This window comes from Meleagris gallopavo, chromosome 26, assembly GCF_905368555.1.
Source record: "Meleagris gallopavo chromosome 26, MGAL_WU_HG_1.1, whole genome shotgun sequence".
NCBI classification, from domain to species: domain Eukaryota; kingdom Metazoa; phylum Chordata; class Aves; order Galliformes; family Phasianidae; genus Meleagris; species Meleagris gallopavo.
This window is the reverse complement of record NC_139429.1, coordinates 3,718,434-3,736,344: the sequence shown is the minus strand read 5'-3', so window position 1 is coordinate 3,736,344 and position 17,911 is coordinate 3,718,434. Positions and strand designations below refer to the sequence as shown.

Below are 17,911 nucleotides of genomic sequence, written 5' to 3'. Positions count from 1 at the left end.
TTAGTGGGGCTGGGAAAGAAAAGAGCTTGGGGGAGGCAGAAATTAAATCACAAATGTTCACAATAAAATGGTAACAGAGATGGAGGTGGACGGAGAAGATGATAGCATCTGACTTTAGTCTCTGGAGACCAATAACTCTCTGAGAACAGTTTCAGACTGCTCTCAAGTCTTCTGTCTGTGTGCCACAAAGCCTGAAGTAGATCCACTGTTGGGGTTTGGTGTCAAACCCTGTGATTCCCACTCAGCCAAATGCTTGGGTGCCTTCCTCCTTCCTATATGAGCGTTGTCTGAGCCCCAAAGCCAGGCACCGAAGTGAGCTGTGGTGTGAGCACATGTCTGGAGGTTGTGCTGGAGCAGGGCCAGGTGCCTCGCATCCTATCGAATCAAGCTTCTGTGGGCATATGTTCCCCAAATGGATGAGTTTTCCACCTGAATGCTGTGAGCTCTGTGTGTGTACGTATGGGGAAAGCTTGTTGGGTTTTTCTATAATGAGATTTCATTTTTCTTTGGTGTTTCTCATCTTAACTCCCAAACCTCCTTAGGAAGGGAGTGCGACCTCGTCAGCATGTGCATATGTTTCTGTGCACTCTGAGAAAGAGTTGAAGGCATCTCCCCTCCGTGCAGAGTCATTGCGATCAATGTTGGGACTTCAAGGTAAGCATATGGTGTGACAGAGGAAGTGTTGCTGTAGCTCATTTGGATAGATCCATGCAGTCCCAAGGCAAGAAGACCCATTTTATAGTTGGGGAATGGTGGGAAGAAGAGGTAGTGAGTTATTTAAAGATAGGGAACAGGGCAGTTGAAGAGCTAAAAGTGGATTCCTAGAGTCTCAATTCAGTAGACCAAACTACCACGCTGTGTGTGTTATCTTTTACAGCCTCACTAGCAGGCACCAGTGTGTACCCACCCACACAGTCTTCATCTCCATTGCTGTGTCAGACATTGCTGATGGGTGAACCCTGAAAAAACTGCATGGCAATTTTGGAGGCATTACCAAAATTTCCCTGACTGTGAGTCTAAGAACGTCTGCCCCTTGGGTCTACCAAACTGAGCTAGGAGCCCTTGGGGAAGCATCTGTTATTTTTAGTGTCTCGTTTCCTGGGAAGTGGATTCCCCTGCAGACTACTAAGCTCTGATTTTGTGTCTCGCAGCCCCATGCAGAGCCTAAAATGGGAAGGAAGCCATGAAACTTGGGCCTCTTCCCTCCTTAAGCATGCAGAGATCTGGGCCATATTTTGCTGGGACATCTAGAGGACGTGGGTGAGGCTCTGTGCTCTCTGTACTTCTCAACCCTGCATCGGTTGCTGCTGAACCCAAATCACGTCTGAATGCTCTGAAAATGCCATCCTAATTCTTAGGTCTGCTGGGCTCCCGCAGAGCCCTGACGCAGGGAGGGCGAAGCCTGAAAGAAGCTTGCCAGCTGCATTCGGTGACATTGTGTCTGCAGTGTTTGGTTTGGCTCGTTTCGGTGGGAAGAAGAAAATTGGGATGTTGCTGTGCCATCCAGTGAGCACAGCTTGATGTCAGGTTTATTGGGATGTGAGCGTTCAGAGAGGGCTGCTCAGCATCTTCTCTTAACTCCAGCAAATCCACTCGCCAAGCACTTTGTTTGCACGGGGCAGAAATGAATTGTAGATGAAGATGACCAACAGGTTAATTAACGTGCCGTTAATTACCTCCAGCCCTGTGCTGTCCATAGTGCTGATCAGGTGCAGGGCACGATCCAGTGGTACCAGCACTGCACTGCACGTCCTCAGTCATTAGTGATGAGCTGTGAACATTGCTTGAACTGGGAAATCTCTGTCTGCTTTGTGTTTATGTGAGGGAGAGCATCTCATGGAGCCTTGCATCATCCATTTGGGCTGTGTTTGCAGTGAACTTTTGGTGGTACCGATTTGGAATTTCACATGTCTTCAATCGTGGAGGGAAATGGGAACGGCTGAGCTGCAGTAAAATCTGGTGAAAACATGTTATTTCCTCACTGTATTAGATGTTAGGCTCAGGGCACAGGGTTAGTGTGATTTGAGGAAGGGAATGTGTTCCAAATGCAGCTGGAAAAACGCTGCTCGAGTTTTCCAGCCTCTGGGTTGTTCCTGACTGGAGCTAATGATGATGGATGAGTCCTGCAGAGCGCTCCTCATCATGAGACCTCAAAGCTCTTCACTGGAGAGATCTGCACTGTTATTCTCACTGAGTCCAGGTGGTGAAATTAATGTGTTAAGAGAAAAAACAGTTGATCCAAGCAGAGGTCTTGGGGATGAAACCCCTGGTGTCGTGCTTTGCCTTGCTGGAGTCATTGCCTTTCCCAGCCCTGGGGCTTTGCTGGGAGTTTGATTTCTAAGTCCAGCCCAGATCAGAAACTCACACCTCCCACCCGTGTATACTTGCTAGCCATTAGCTTCAGTGAGACCCCATAGAGTGTTCCTAACCCCGTCTCCTAGCATCTGCTCTGTTCTTACGACGATGAAATCAAGCAGGAGATTATAAACAGCCTCGCCCTTCTGCTGAGCATCTGCTCTGAGCACCATGTGCCTGTGCTTTTACTCCTGTAAATTGCTCACAAAGCATCAGCAGAGGTGCCATAAATTTGCCAGGTTTTTTTTTTTCTGGGGCTTGAGAGCTCCTGCAGCTCACTCAACCCCTGGAAATGAGCGGACCTTGTGGCTGCATGAGGACATGGCCCTGTGCTCTCCATAGCATCTTGTTCCTGAGTGATGTCTGGTCCTGAGTTCCATGAGGAAGGGGCTGCAGGCACAGAGCCATCCCTGTGCTTATCAGCAGACAGGGACATAATCCTCACAATAGTGTGGTCACACCACATGTAAGGGCTGAATTCTATCAGCGAGGTACTTGGCTGCTCCTCCAACATGTCTTTGTCCCTCTGCCAGATCACTGAGCAGCCTCTTGTCTTCCTTGGTCCAATTTGAGCTTCAGCTGCTCTGGCATTACTGTTCCAGTTGAACCTTGGATATAGCAGCACTCCTGTGGGACTGCTGGGTGTGTGTGCTGGTCCAGGTACCCAATGCGTAGAGCTGCACCCAGCACCTGTAGGAAGTCCCCAGAACTGAGAATATCCATCAGGTGTAGGCATTCAGCAGTGGTGAACTCACCCTTCTGAGATGCTGACGTGCAGCACGTGGATGGTCTTTTTTTGTGTAGAGACAAATGGACTTTCAAGCAGTGAAACTGCTATGGGAATAACAACAGGGGAATGGAAATGTGGTTTGGTTTGCTTATAGGCTCGGTTCCTTCGTCCTTCATGCTGGCATTTCTATGGACTGGTCCAGGTGTGACCACTGCAGCTCTTATGAGCACTGTGTGGTGGTTTGCCCAGCTGCTGGTGGTAACCTGGAGATAGATACTGGCTCTCTGCTGAGGAACTCTCCCTTCGTTAAGGACTTTATCAACTGGAAAAATCTCTAGGGTGGAAAGATCTATTTCTATCAGCTGGAAATCCCTGCAGTCCATGAGCACAAGGCCAGCTTGGCAATCTTCCCTATTTAGATAAGGGTTCAAGTTTTCCCTTTTCTGCTGTGCGGCACCGTGCGTGGGTATCTCCTCCTGTAGGGTCAGGGCAATGCTGGCATTCATGTTCCTTGTGAACTTGGAGCTTTGCTCCCATTGCAGCCCTGCACAGAGATTCATTCCATCCCCCAGGAGCTGATTAAACGCACCCGCTGAAGTTAAAGGGAGCTGGAGATCACCCATAGTGTGTGGGGCTGACAGCACCCTGCATGGCCCTGAATTCTGGCTGGGAGGGAAATCAAATTAACATTTCCCAGCATGGAAAAAAAAAAAAAAAAAAAAAAAAAAGGAAGAGATGAAAAAGAAAAATTCCAAACAAAAAAGCCCCCCACAGAGTTCATCTGGAGGATGGAGTTACATTAAGCGAATGGAAATTAAAGGCTTTTCATAGAGATCTTCAGCGTAATTTGATGGAAGACTTTAATTATTTCAACGCATCGAAGGAAAGGAGCTGGGAAGGATTGGGGAGTGCTCATAAAAATCTCTCTTTATAAGTGCTTTGAGCCATTCTCGGGCTGAAAAGCTGCTGTCAGCTTAAGGAAGAGTGGTTGGGCATTGGTGGAAGGCTGCGGTGGGTTTGGATTTGTGGGATTTTGCAGCCAGAAGGCTCATCTCCCCTCTGGCACCCTAGAAACTTGGGAACTGCATGATGCTTTGTTGAACTGGTGTGGTCTTGGTCTGTGCTCACTGCCCATTGAGCCTGAGGACAAAACCCATAGGTGCGTGTCATTCCTCTGCTCATAACACAATGCAGACGCAGAGGGAATTTTTGCAATTAGAACCGCAGAATCATTGAGGGTGGAGAACACCTCTAAGATCATCAAGTCCAACTGTCGAGCCATCTGCCCTACAGACCCACGTGTGGCCCATAGATGCAAATGTGGCCACCTCAAAGATAGAGCAGCCACACTTGGATCTCTGGGGTGTGAGCAGGGGGGCTGCACGTGGATCTGTGGGGCAGTTGCCCATGGAGAACTTCAGTCTCCTGCAGAGGCAGCTCTGTCTGAGCGACTTCTGCACTGAGGAGTGGGCTGATGGACCTCTGCAAACAGGAGAAGGTGGTTCATAACTTGGGCAGAACCGTACATGAAGCCTAAAGCTGTGTGGGATTTGTGAGCGTTATGGCAGTGATGGAAGTAAAGCAGCAGGGTATGTGGGCAACTCGCTGCTCTGGGATGCGTTCTCTGCACGCCCGTAGCTGTGCAGTTCTGTGCTCTGTGCAGACATTCCCCCTCTGCTCCCAGCCCATCCCACCCCACTGTTTCTGTGTGCACATTCTCAGCTCAGCCATCCCCGTTCCCACCTCCCTCAGAGCCATATGCTGTGTTGTCCCCACACACACCCCAAATCCACGCTGCATTGTGGTGTACACACCAACCAACCAACCAACCACACCTCCTAATCTCAGCCCGTCCCACACGTCCCCTCCCAGCCTCTGACTGGGGCTTTTGGGGCTGGAATGGCTCACAGTGTTCTCTGGGTCATGGATGGCACGTGAACCTATTTATTTCCCTTTAGGTTTGGTGGCTGTAAGAGGAGCAGAGGCCATAATGCACTTTGCACAGGTTGAGGTGGTGGAGACTTCTTTGTTTTCCCTTCTTTCTCATACTGAATCTGCCACAGACGTGCATGAAACAGAGCTGCTTCTTCCCTGCAAAGCTGAGGTTGGGCTGAGGCTTTTAGGGGCTTTTTCTCCCCCTGGTTCATGTTTTAGGACTTCCCTTGTGTGTATGGGGACCTGCTGGGAGTGATTCTTCTGCGCTATGGGCTCTGGAATGGAGCTCAGCACAGTGGGATTCTGCTCTTTAGAGAGCCAAAGTGTTTCCATCACAGCATTTTGATGAAAGGGCATCCTGTGGGGAAATGCCCCTCTTGGGTCAGGAGAACACCAAACGTCTTCAAAGGGAAAGTTGGTCGTTTTCAAGACTGCATCTTGTAGTTCAATGGCTGCAAACACACCACTGGGAGCAGCTTCCCAGGAGTGTATGTGCTCAGCAGAACAGAACCACAGCACAGGAGAGTGACAGAAATGGAATTACTGGTGGTTTGAAGGAGAATGGAGAGATGGTTTTCTGAGCAGAAGCTACATGGGGACACCTCCTTCCATCTCAGGAACTGCCTGGGGACACCTCCTTCCATCCAGGAGGCACACAGGGACAGCACCTGCCGTGGTCACAGACATAGGTTGGTGTTTGGGCTTATTGATCCTAATGGTCTTTCCAACCCCACTGACTCTCTTATGCCAGGAGCGAGGTGTGGGCAGCCCCACTGATGGCGGTTACTGGCCTTGCTGCAAGGAAACCTGCAGTTTTTCTACCCACAGCTGTTTCCTTTTCCTTTGTTATGATGGTTCCTGCATGATAGCAGCCCAGGGCCCATTAGGAGTGCCTGAAGTGGGCAGAGCAGACGTGTGCAGGGCTTTTAATTGCTGCTGTTTGCTGATATGGTGGGCACGGGGGAGGGACACAATCCCATGCTTGATCTTAGCATTCTCTTTCCTGTTTTTTTCCTGTTTTCTTTCCACCTCAATGAGATCTGAGGTGATGCTAGTCCCAACGCTGCCCAAGGCTGGATCCTTCCTGTGCTTGTAGGGCTGGAGGTGGTCACACTGCAAAACCTCTGACTTAATTCCTTGTCTGGATGAGGAATTGGGACGGAGACATATCGTTTTTACCCTGAAGCAATGAGGACAGGAGTTGGTCGTGATGTGCTAGTGCTGGGGAGGATGAAGGGGAGGAAATGGGCAGCTCTGAGGTTTTGACTGCAACAATACCTCGTGGTAATGATTTAGCTGTGTTAATTACACATTTTGCAGAGGAAAACATATTGTTCATGGATTTGCATCTTTCAGTTTAATTGAACTCTCATTTCAGCATCCCTGGGGCAGATGTGTGGTTCCCTTTCCCCCAAGGATCACACAGCACAACCTATGGCCCACAGTCACCTGTTGCAATGCTTTCCAGCCTTTTTCCCTCTCATCAGCTCCGTTTACATTTGAGCCTCTCCACAGAAAAAGCTTTGCAAAAGGCAGCAGCTCTCTTTGCCTGCTGAAAGAATGGGGGAGGCTCTGTGAAGCCATTTGTTGATATTTCCCGACAGTTTTTCAGCATTCCTCGCTGCTCTGCAGCTGTTAAATGTGTTGTCTCAGCTGCAAGGATGGCTCCAGCTTTTCTCGAGCCGCGTTTTCTCACCATCCATCGAGGGATGCAGAGAGAGATCCGTCAACGCCAAAGCCACCTCCAAAGTAGCATTTTGGGTGAAAGTCTGCTTCTGTAGAAGCAAAAGGAGTTTACATCGGGACTGTAGGTTTGGAAAGTGAGGTGCTTGCTGAGGCAGATGTGGCACGAGCACTGAGCTTGCAGGGAAAGAGCAGGGTTGGCAGTGCTGAGCAGTGCAGCTGTTTCTCCTGAGCACCCCTGGCAGGGCAGCTCCAGAGGGATGTGGCTGTGGTTGGGTTCACTATTGCTGTAGCAGCCGCAGGAGGGATTTATTCTGCAATTATAGCGTTTTATTCTCCCTTTTGGCTCTTCGCTGTGCCAAGAAATTTTCTGTGGAAAGCTGGAAGTGTCAGGAAGATGTGGCAGTAGTGACGGAGAGGAGTATTGTTGCTCGGTCGTTAAAAATGTATAAGCAGCTTCAGGAACGCATTGCTTCTTCTGAGAGGGATATTGTCCTTAATTCTGCTTGGTGTTTAGAGACTTTTATCTTCTGAGAGAGCCCACAGCTGTTTGTCTAGGCTTGATTTATTTTCTTCTGAATTTTCAAGGCTAAAAGTGAAGAGAGAATTAAAGGGAAAAGAAGAAGACAGACTGGTGCTGTGCGGAGCTTGGTCAGCGCGTTGGGCAGCCCATGGCCTGCAGCTGTCCTAAGGTCCAGAGCTGAACTGCAAAGCTGTGTCCCCACAGCTCCCAACACTTTGTTGTCATAATCCTTCCATCCCCGAATTTAGAGAACAAGAGGAACCTGGGGGCAGTGAGGGAATGAAGAGAGCGCAGAGGACTGCAGTGCTTTGAGAACGGAAGCCCTGATGCTATGCTAAGGGAGAAGCGTCTGCTCCCTGCCCTCTTTCTCATCCTTGTGTTCCACTCTTCGTCCCAGGCACAGTGCTGGAGCACCTCCATCACCAGATGGTCCCTTGTAGGGCGGTGGGAGGCTGTGCAGGGCTGCTGTTTGCTGAACCCAAGGTGCGTTCCTACTGCCAACAGCTGTCCCTCAGGTTAGTGCTCACAAAACCAGGCGCTGCGAAGTTGTTCTGAGCAGTGTGTAATGCTGAGGTGAAGGCAACCTCCCTCTGTGCTCCATGTTCCAGGTAATTACAGCCCCGCCGCTCACGGAGTGGGGCACAGCGGGTGCCCTGTGTTTGTTATTTGCCTTTGCTGTTAACTCCATGCTGGCGATGCAAAGGCAGCTGCGTGCCTGCAAACCGCGTGCTTCACCTCTTCGCCACACCGGGCTGCAGACAGGAGCAGCTCTCTCTCCTGGGTCTGTGCTGCATTGGGATCAGCACACGGTGCTGTTTTCCCTCTACATTTCCCTGCTGCAGCCCATGATGCTGCTGCCCTGCAGATGCAGGTACGATATTTGCCCGTCGTTTTGGGGCAGCTCAGCACCTTGGGGCTCCAGTGGAGTATTTGCAGGTGGGTAAATCCAACTCGCTCCTGCTGCTTTGTCAAAATAGCTCAGAAAGTTCTGCAGTAACTGCTTCGAAGTGCTCAAATGATATGTTGCTTCACCGTCTGCCTCTGCTGCTGCTGCCAACGCTTCCGAGCAACCAATTTACCACGCGCTTCACCTTCTTGGGCTTTTCCCTGGTAAGCATTACTCTGTGACTCCCACTGAAAAGAGAAAATTGCCATTGCCCTTTGCAGGGGTGGGGTAATGACTTCCAGGTGGGATTGAGCAGCTCCTGTTTCTTTAACTTGTGCTGAGCAGGAAACCAGAGCACACTTGGGATGCCTGGCTAACACCTGAGCTAACACCCGATTTTCTTAAATGTGAGAGCACAGGAGCTTGGATTTCCTACAGCGATGTGGTGCGGGAGGGTGAGTGACTGTGGGCTCAGCCCCTGCCTTGCACCATCCCTATGGGCCCATATTTGGCAAATGGAAGAGTGCAGGAGTGCTTGCCAGAAAGCTGGAGAAGGGAGAAGGCAACAGGAAACGCTCACAGTCAGCATTTGAGGACATTACTGCCTGCAGAGATAATTTCATCGAGATGAGGGACAAGAATTTCTTTCATAAAGCAAAATCTTGATCTAACTAGTGGAAATGGTGTTTGTTAACAACACATTTAACTGCTCGGCAGGGATCTGTGTGGAACAATGTGCCGTTACCTGCACCAGGGAGTGTTTGAGCTTTGTGGGTTCTTCATGAGCCCCTCTTCGTTCTTGCAGTGTTGGGATTTTGAACGTCAGAGCTCTGTGTTGAGCATGGGACTGCCTGGCAGGAGGAGGGGAGAATGGACCCTCAGGGTCTCCTCTTGTTGGGAAGGAAATAGGGAAGGAGATGGGGCTGGAGCAGTGTGAGGAGCTCCTGTCCTGGTCGGTCTCTGACTGCCATCCCTTAATTTGTGTTTTGCTATGAGTGTTTGGTCCTATCCCAAATCCAGTACGTTGCAGGTCGGTTTAAATTTAAAAAGAAAAAAATGTATATATACGAGGAATGAAATAAGATGTGACTCAATATTGATTTCCATTTGTTTGTGTGGAAGTGCTACCATTGCCAAGATGAAATATTTGGACTTTTCCTTGGGTTTCTCTCCCGTATTTTGCTAGAAGCTGATGGCCCAATTTGACTCCAGTTCCCAAACAATTCATGGTCTGTCAATTGCTCCCTCCTCCCCTCTGGTCAATGGATCCTCATGGCGGCTCCAACATCCCATCGTCACTCCGCGGTGCTCACGGTGCTGTGCTCTCCCCACAGAGTGATGTCATGCCCAAACCACCGTTGGGCTCCATGAGGATTTATGGAAGATGCCCCGTGTATGGGCGCCTCTGGTGCTCCTTCTGCTGTGGCTGATGAGGACGGCTGCCAGCCCACACGCCCTGCGCATCGGTGAGTGCCATCCTTGGGTTCCGGATGCTGCAGCCTTGTGCTTGTGTTCTTGTCATGTTGCAAATGAAATGTATTGCTTTTTGTTTGTATTTTTTTTGGTGAGCGTGCACATTTGCATTGATTTTTACGGCGCTAATGTTTCCTGATGGGAACCTCTTTCTGTCTAAATGGGAAGTGAATGCTGCTCCTGGAGGAGGTGCTGAGAGATGGAGCTCACTCCGCCCCATGTCAGCCCCCTGAGCTCTGCAAAGAAAGAATTGATTTTGGTTGCAAATGTATTTGTCCCCACGTTGATGAGAGAGGAGTGTTTGAGCCCGAACTGAGCGTCCCACAAGAACATTAATAACTCAAAGCTGCTCCATTTGTAACTGAGTCCCAGGCATTGCTTCTCCTCTGGGCTTTATTAAAAAGTGCTCAGGAAGAGGCACTGTCATCTCTGCTTCTGCCTGCATGGATTAGGGAAAAGAAATGCATCCAGAAGCCTCATAATGAAACTTGCTGTTGGGAAGGATCTGCCTCTCCTGGCAGTTCTCTGGAGCTATCAGCTGTTCTTTTAACTATTTGTTGCAGATAAGCTAATCTCCTCCTGTCTGTATTTGCAGCTTTCGCAGGTGATGCATGAAGTAAAATTATTTCTCCTCTTTGCTTGCAGAGCTCGAAGTGGCTCAGAAATGCAGCTGGGCTGTTAGACAGCCCCTGCATGGTGCTTGGGGAGCACTGGGGTTACATCTCATGTTGGTAGAAGGTCCTCCTCCTCCTGGACCTAGGGTGAGGATGGGAAGTGCATTATGAGGGAATCGAAGGATGAGGATGGATGGATATTATATTGAAGGATGGGGATGGATGGGATGTTATGATTCAAAGGATGGGGATGGATGGATTGTTATGAGAATATTGAAGGATGGGGATGGACAAGACGTTATGAGGATATTGAAGGATGAGGATGGCTGGGATATTGAAGGTGAAAACTCCTTCATGGCACTAGGGCTGCAGATGGTGAGGAGCTGGCGTGGCTGCACTGGAGGGGAATGAGGAGGTGTTTTCAAGAGCTGGGACTGGAGAGGGGGATCTGCCTGCCAGATGGGAATCTGCCTGCCATGGCTGTTTTTGTCTTCTGTGCTGGTTTCCACAACTGGCTAAAGGAAATCTTAATGCTCCAGTAGGTCTTAAGTCACATCCTTAATATCAGTTATTCTCCAGCACAGTTCAGATTGCCAATTTGTGCTGTCCAATGTCAGCACACAACTGCACGCCTCGGTGCTTAGCACAGATGCAGGGTGTGAACAGCAGGTGCTGGTTCATGGGAGCATCCTTAGTTTCACATGCTCCAAGCTGCAGCACTGCTCTATGGGGCTGGGCTCCATCCCAGGGAGTCCAGAATAGAAATACTGGGTTTCTTCACCTGGATAGGGTAAGGAAGTGCAATTGGCATTAGGATGCTGCAAAGGGAATGCAGGGGTTGAGACTTCAGGACTGATGTTGCTGTGGGAGTGGGAAAAAACATCCCCAACCCTTCTAACAAGGACCAGAGGTCACAGCTTCTGTGCCAGGTGGTGTTACATGTGGGTGGGCAGAGAGCCTGAGCTCATGTCCCCAAGTGTCCCTATCTTGGGGGAGGGACACCCACAGCCCTGAGCTGGGTCTGAAGGACTCAAGGGGCTCAGGACTCAGCCAGTTCCCACAGCAATGGGTCTAAAGCAGCTCCTCTGAAAACAGAGTCAGAAGCGGATGGGTAAAGAGCTGAGGAGGGGGTTGGGGTTTTGTTTATTTTGTTTCTATGATGCAGTTTTACTTAAAAAAAAAAAAAAAATCAGGAAAGAAAGAAAACACAAAAGGAAAGAAAAATATGAGTGGCAGCCCTGAAACCATTCCCCAAAGCATGCTGTGGGCAAGGCAGTGTGATACAGCATCTAGCAACATCAGTCGGCGCTGCATATTGAAGGAAAGCAGAATGTTGGAATATTCGAAGGAAATGCAAGCTGACATTTAAAATAACCCTGAAAGCCATCTGGTAATGGACCAGGGCAATGCACCGGGGTCAGAATGTGTATTGTATCATAGGGAGCTTTAGAGGTATCATCGGTGCAAAATGCAGAGTATGGCCCATGGGGTGACCTTCTTTGCATGGCATGCATAGGACCAGTCTGTAGCCTGCTCTATGCTTGGAAAATTGCTGTTTTCTTTCTCTTCTTGATGCACAGGAAATACGGTGCTTCAAATCTTATTTTCAGGCTTGAACTCTGCATTCCCTTCTGCTCCCATCCTGGAGGAGCTCTCCTAGTGCACGTCGTGCAGGAGACCTTTGTGGGGAAAACAAGGACCTGAGCGCTCTGCACAAGACAGCTTCTCTTTTCTGAGAGCCTTTTGTTTAACAGTCAGCTCTCCTTGTCTGTCTCTGTGAGGTTCCATCTCCGTAGAAAAACCAATCCATGTCACACAGTGGCAGAATGGCTGAGGCTGGAAGGGGCCACTTGGGATCACCTCGTCTGACCTCCTGCTTCAGGTAGCATCGCCTGGAGCACACAGCCAGGGTCACACCCAGGTGGGATGTCCCACCAAAACTGGTGCTCACCCGACTGTCACTTTGTGCTCACCCCCACCCAAAGCTCAGAGGGACTTCAGCTCTCTCCTGTCCACCCCAGAGGTCAGCAGGGAGGATGGCAGATGCAGGGTGTGGGGTATTTCATTTGGTGATGCCCAATGACCCACTGGAGAAGCAGGCTCCAAGAACCCAAAATGACAGTGGGGTGTGAGCAGAAGAGCCAGCCTGAGGCACTGGTCCTTGCTTCTAGGCAGGGTTCTCAAAATCTGGAGTACTGGAAGGGCTGTGAATCTCATACCCCTGCTGAGCTCCTGGAACTGCAGTGTGAAGAACTGCGATGTCAGGGAAATGTTCTTGGGATTCCCTAGAGCATGGGAAGACATTGCCATGCAGCTGTGGGTGCTGGAATAGATGGGAAGAGGCAGCCTGGAACCACACATCCAACAAACAGCCCTCTCTTAGCTTCCTGCTGCCCTGCATGGCCCTGTGTAGCAGAGCATTGTTGGTGTCTCCTTGCATCATCTGGGAAACTGATATTTAATTAATGTTTTCTGATATTATGTGCACAAGTCCTTTTTTTTTTTTTTTTTTTTTTTAAACAAATTCCTCTTGGAGGTGTGCCATGGTAATAGGAATAAGAAATTATTAGCAGATTGGTATCTCAGATCATTGCTATGGGACATGGATTTGGTGACACAGAGCATCTCCCACCCCTCTGTGCAGAGCTATTTTGCCTTATCCGTCCCTTAACTGGGAGTCAGTGCACGTTGTGCTTTGGTTCATTATATAGCCACGTGTGTGTGATACGGTGACAGATCCCAGTGGGAAGTTACACTGCTCATTCAGCACAAAGCAGGACAGTGGAGTTAAGGAGAGGAACTGGGATGAGTGCTGCTCTGTGTTACTGCTGTACAGAGGAGGGACAGCAGTGTGTGTATGGAAAGGTATCCCCACACCCAGGGTCAGAGGTGGGAGCCATTCCCACTGCTTTACACCTCACACCCTGGGCAGCACTTGGTGAGTTCAGCCAGTCAGGTGTTCAGAACGGAGATCTTTTGCTTTCATGGAGTCAAAGCAGTCCTAGCAAGAGCTGCTCTGTCATTCCTTTCATTATTTTTTCATATATATGTATGTGTGTGTGTGAATAAAAAGTCAATTACGTGAATGAAAGATGCTTGGTTTCCTGCCCAAGCAGCTGCCAGAATAAATTCCAGTCCTGAGCCCAAGCCAGACTTGTGCAGAAAGCCCTGGTGCAGCGGGAGTCCTGTGATCAGCACACACTGCAGCCCCCTGCACAGCCCTGCCCCGGGCTCTGCCTGCAGGCAGTCAAAGAAGGGTGGATTTCCTATGCTCCAAGTGGGTTTGGCTTTCTGGATGATGTCCATAGAGCTGCAGACTGTGCTTGCTGGCTGCATTGTGCATGAGGGGGACAAAAGAGAGTAACTAGGATACAACGCATGCCTGAAATAGTAGGAGGAGGAAAAGTGGGTGCCCCCAGCCTGGATTCTGCTCCTTGTTGGGAAAGTCCAAGGGCAGGTCGGGCAGCACCCCTTCCCCAGAGCCCTTTGTTGGGTGCCCCCTATGGGGAGGAGATGTGCACAGGGCCAGATTGTACAACCATAGAATGGGAAGGGTCCCATAAGGACCGCCGAGTCCAACTCCAGGCTCTGCACAGAACCTCCCAAAAATCAGACCATGCTCAGCAGAACGGCAGAAACAGAAGGCAGATTCCTTCTCATGCTTCAGCATCCTAGCCTGTTGCCCAGGAGCACTCATCTCCACAAAGCAGAGAAGCAGATGCTCGTGGATCAGCTCAGAGGTGGCGCTGGGGCTGCAGGAGGGCAGGTGAGTTTTCCCAAAGACACTGCTAATGAATTCCCTGTGCACCTCCAGACGCTGTAGGGGTTTGGAGAAACTAAATTGGACTTGATGTGAAAATGATGGCTGAATGTCAATTCTGCTGTGGAAACCAATTTGGGAGCTGGATAGTGCTAAAAGAATTAAGATAGTTAAATGGAAATAAGTCTACTTGGTAGAGATGAAATAAGGTTTAAGTGAGTGAAATTATCTGTGGATTTACCCTTGTTGGAGTCCTGCCTTATTTAATAAACTGAGTTTTTTATCAGCTGGAGAAGCTCAGCCTATGTGCACAGGGTGAAGGGAAGGGATCATCTGTGCCACCGTCCTCCAGAGTGCATCCATGAGAGCAAAGTTTGCCCACGAGTGCTTTGTACTTTCGTGAGGATTTTGTTTACTGCTTGGTACGTGCTGTGGCCTTTCTTCAAGCTTCTTGGGTGCTTTTTTTCCTGATAGAATAGAAGGATGGTTAAGGCCATATCTCCTCTGAGTACTGCGTGTCCCTGGATGGCTGTTCCAGCACAGGGCCATGCAGTGCATTCTGCTTCCTGGCATGGATGGAGTCAGATCTCCTCTTGAGCAATACGTAGGAGCACTGGGAAAGAACCTCTCTGTTGTCAGGAGGAGGGGAAGAGAGAATGCTGCAAACCTTGAGGGCTGCGATTTCATTATGAAGAGAATCTAGTAATTATTAATGGGCCCTGATGATCTCCTTCTGCAAGAGCAGGTCTACTGCAAAAGAGCAGCCAGGTGCTCCCAGCTAACTGTAGCTGGCCTCAATGCAGATGTCACCTGTCACCTCACATGTGTTTCTGACTCATCTCTCTTCAGCGATACTCATGAAAGCATAACTGCTCCAGATGCTCCTGAATTGTCCATGGAGGGAAGGACCTGATCTCAGCCCGAGCCATCAGCTCTCAGTGCTGTAGGACTCTGCTGTGTGCTGCTGGAGCTGGAACCCGGGCACGAGAGCTTGCAGCCTGCAGCAGGGCAGACAGGGAGGGTCAGGATGAGAGGTGCAGAGGGCTGATAGACAAGGGGAAAAGTATTGGAATGCTGGGAGCTCGTGCATCTGTGCTGCTGCACTTGCATTCAGGGAGGGAGCTAGAGCAGGGATGGAGGGAAGGGGCTCTGTTTGCACATTTGTCCTTGCTGGGGGATTGCTGCAGCACATGGCAGATGCTGGAGCTGATTGGCATGTGCTGTGTCCTCTGGGATTATTCCTGCTTTCATATCATAGAGGTGCAGTCAGGATGAATGCCTGAGATCTCGCCCTAGGCTCATCCCACATCAGCTTAAGTCTTCTGTGATGTTCCTGCCAACCCCAAGGGATAACATAGACCGAAAAGTCGCAGTGTAGTAGCAGTTTGGATTTGTCTGAGGATCTCCTTCCCAGCCCCAATTTGTGGTTGCGCTTGGGCAAGACAAACCCACCCACTCAAAAGCTGGCCCATCTCGCTGCTTTGTAGACGCAAGTATTGAACAGGATTTGTGCTCAGGAACAGGTGTGTGCCCTCCCTGGTGTTCAACAGATAGCATTTGTTTTGCACCAGGGCTGGTTCACAAGCATTTCATTGCACTGTGGCAGGATAACCCTAATCTTTTTTGCTGCAGGGCTGTTTTTGGGCCATGCCCAGCTGCTCTGCACATCTTCCCATCCAACTGTCGGCAAAAGTCTGCTGTGTTGTTTGGCTTCTGCATCTCAGAACCTTTTGTTCCACATCCCTTGCACAGAAATAGTTTGGCAGTTGCAACTCTCTAGCATTTAATGTCTGCTGTGTTTCTACCCATTTTGGTGGCATGTGGAATATTTTGGCACGCTTGTTGCACTGGGGCCCTGGGACAGTGGAAAGAAGCGCTTTATTTCTCCAGACATACTCCAAAATATATCAGCCATCCCACAAGAGTGGTTCACTTGGCACCAAGATGTCGCAGCACTTGTGCAAAATCTTTGCTGTCCCATGGAAGAACCTCCCCAGCTGTGCAGGTCCATGGCAGGAGCTGGTGCTGGGTTTTGGGGACCAGCAAGCAGTGCCCCAAGCACAGCAGCTCCCAACGGAGCACCTGGGGCAATGCTATGGGGTAGCTGCAAGCACTGTGTTTGCCCAGCTTGGCATGGCTGAGGAGCATCACCGGGGTGGGACATGGGGCTGAGCAATTGGGTTTTGGAGCAGAAAGCTTGTTATCATAGTAATGGCTGTGGTTTCATGCTTGCTCTGCTCTCATGCGTTTAAATCCCATGGAGCATCTCATTAGAAACAAATGATGCCTCAGGCAAGTGGAGCTGTAGAAAAGTAATCTTTATTAAGTACCCTCAGTGGTCAGAGTTGCTTGATGAGCTCCAGAGTTTTATTTGCAGGAGGCTTGGATTGTCTTTCAGCAGGAAAGCACTTTGAACTCCCTCCCTTCCCTGTCTCTAGGTTACTGTTTTCTATTTCTGTGTGATTTCAGTCCCAACAGCCCTGCAGACACTGCTGGAGGAGTTGTTGATAGTGGGAGCAAAATGAATGGAAGGGACCAGCTGTGTGTCATCAGGGACGTGTGGAAGGGAATCTGCCCAGAGAACACGAGGGGAAAGAGGGTGTCTTTGCTGGATGGGGGGGTCCTGGGTTGGCACAGAAGCAGCCCCAGCCTCTGTGCTGTGCGCTTGGGTGAAATCAGGGCATCTCAGGGTGGAAAAGGAGAGAGAAAAATTCATCTGTGGCCACTGTGCTTGGCTTTATGAAAAGGAAATTAAATGAAGGCAGGAGACCCAAAGTTCATCTCGTCTGCCTTGTCAGGCATGCAGAACCAACACAGCAACGGACTCATTACAGGCTCCTGTGTAAATACAGGCTCTTCGCTATCTTTTTTTCTCCTATAACGTGTCTCATTTACTTGATAGTCTGTAATAGCTGTGGAGGAGCAGGCAGAGCTGAGCAGGCAGCAGCCCCTTGGCCACCTCGGCCGTAGCAGAGCAGCAGGAGCTGTAGCACCCCAGGCTCTGTGGGGTGATGGAATGTGAAGCTGCCCACAGTCCTACTGCATTCTCTTCTCCACCCCATGGCCCCAAACCTTTGGGATTTTGGTGGAAAAGTGCAAGGGATGGGGGCTGCTGGGAGTGCAGATAGCACTGCAGGGATGTGGGGGGCAGCTTCAGGTGGTGGCTTTGAGTAGAGGTTGGTGCCACCAAATGCAGGTGTGGGATGCAGGCCCAGCACCTGGGGATCGCTTCACACCCACGAGGTTGGGTGGCTCAGAGAAGCACTCGGTCGACGAGTTTCCTCTGCTGCTGCTGGAAAGATCGTGGAGCAGGGATGCTTTCTAACATGAGAAGGTAAAACTGAGAGCAAATAGGAAATAAAGCAAAACAAAACTCCAGAAGAATTGCCAGAAAGAGCATCTGAGTGACTAACACTGTTGGAAAATGAGCCATTTGCTGAATATAGCTCTGATTTTAAATGTCCTGGCTCTACTCTTTGCTCTCTCCCCTCCCCCTCATCTGGAAACGTTATTCATGCTTGAAAAGGCAGAACTGGCTCTGTGTGCCCAGGCTGCAGCCGGCACCTGCAGGGATGGTGCAACAGGTTGCTGTCTAACTGCTTTATTATTATTATTATTATTATTATTTTTCAGCTGGAAGGGAGAGCAGAGCACTCTGTATAGCAGTGCATGGTCCCAGAGGGACATCTGCACTTGCTCTGCTTGCTCAGGTCCGTGCAGAATTTCAGATGCATCAATGCAAAATGTGGTGCAGTGAAGTGCAGGCATTACTTTTTCGTGCACCTCTCATTTATTTATTTAGTTAGTTGTTTCCTTCTGACTCTAACAGCAATTTCCAGCCATGGGTTCTGGGCCCTTTGGATTGGCTGTAACATACAGCCGCTTTCAGAAGAAATACAGGACCTGGTCTTTCCCTGTACAGAAAATCTTTCCCTAGGTGATAAATCTGAAG

The 17,911-nt window shown here is 49.8% G+C and overlaps 1 protein-coding gene across 1 annotated transcript in view; it reads left to right on the top strand.

Moving 5' to 3' along the window:
• The window catches only part of GRIK4 (glutamate ionotropic receptor kainate type subunit 4), a 124,447-nt gene that overhangs the window by 26,019 nt on the left and 80,517 nt on the right, over window positions 1–17,911 (top strand). The window contains exon 2 of the mRNA XM_085209238.1: window positions 9,447–9,578. Within this exon, the coding sequence (XP_085065364.1) occupies window positions 9,497–9,578 (82 nt within the window). The 5' untranslated portion in view covers window positions 9,447–9,496. The remainder of the gene's footprint in view (window positions 1–9,446; window positions 9,579–17,911) is intronic.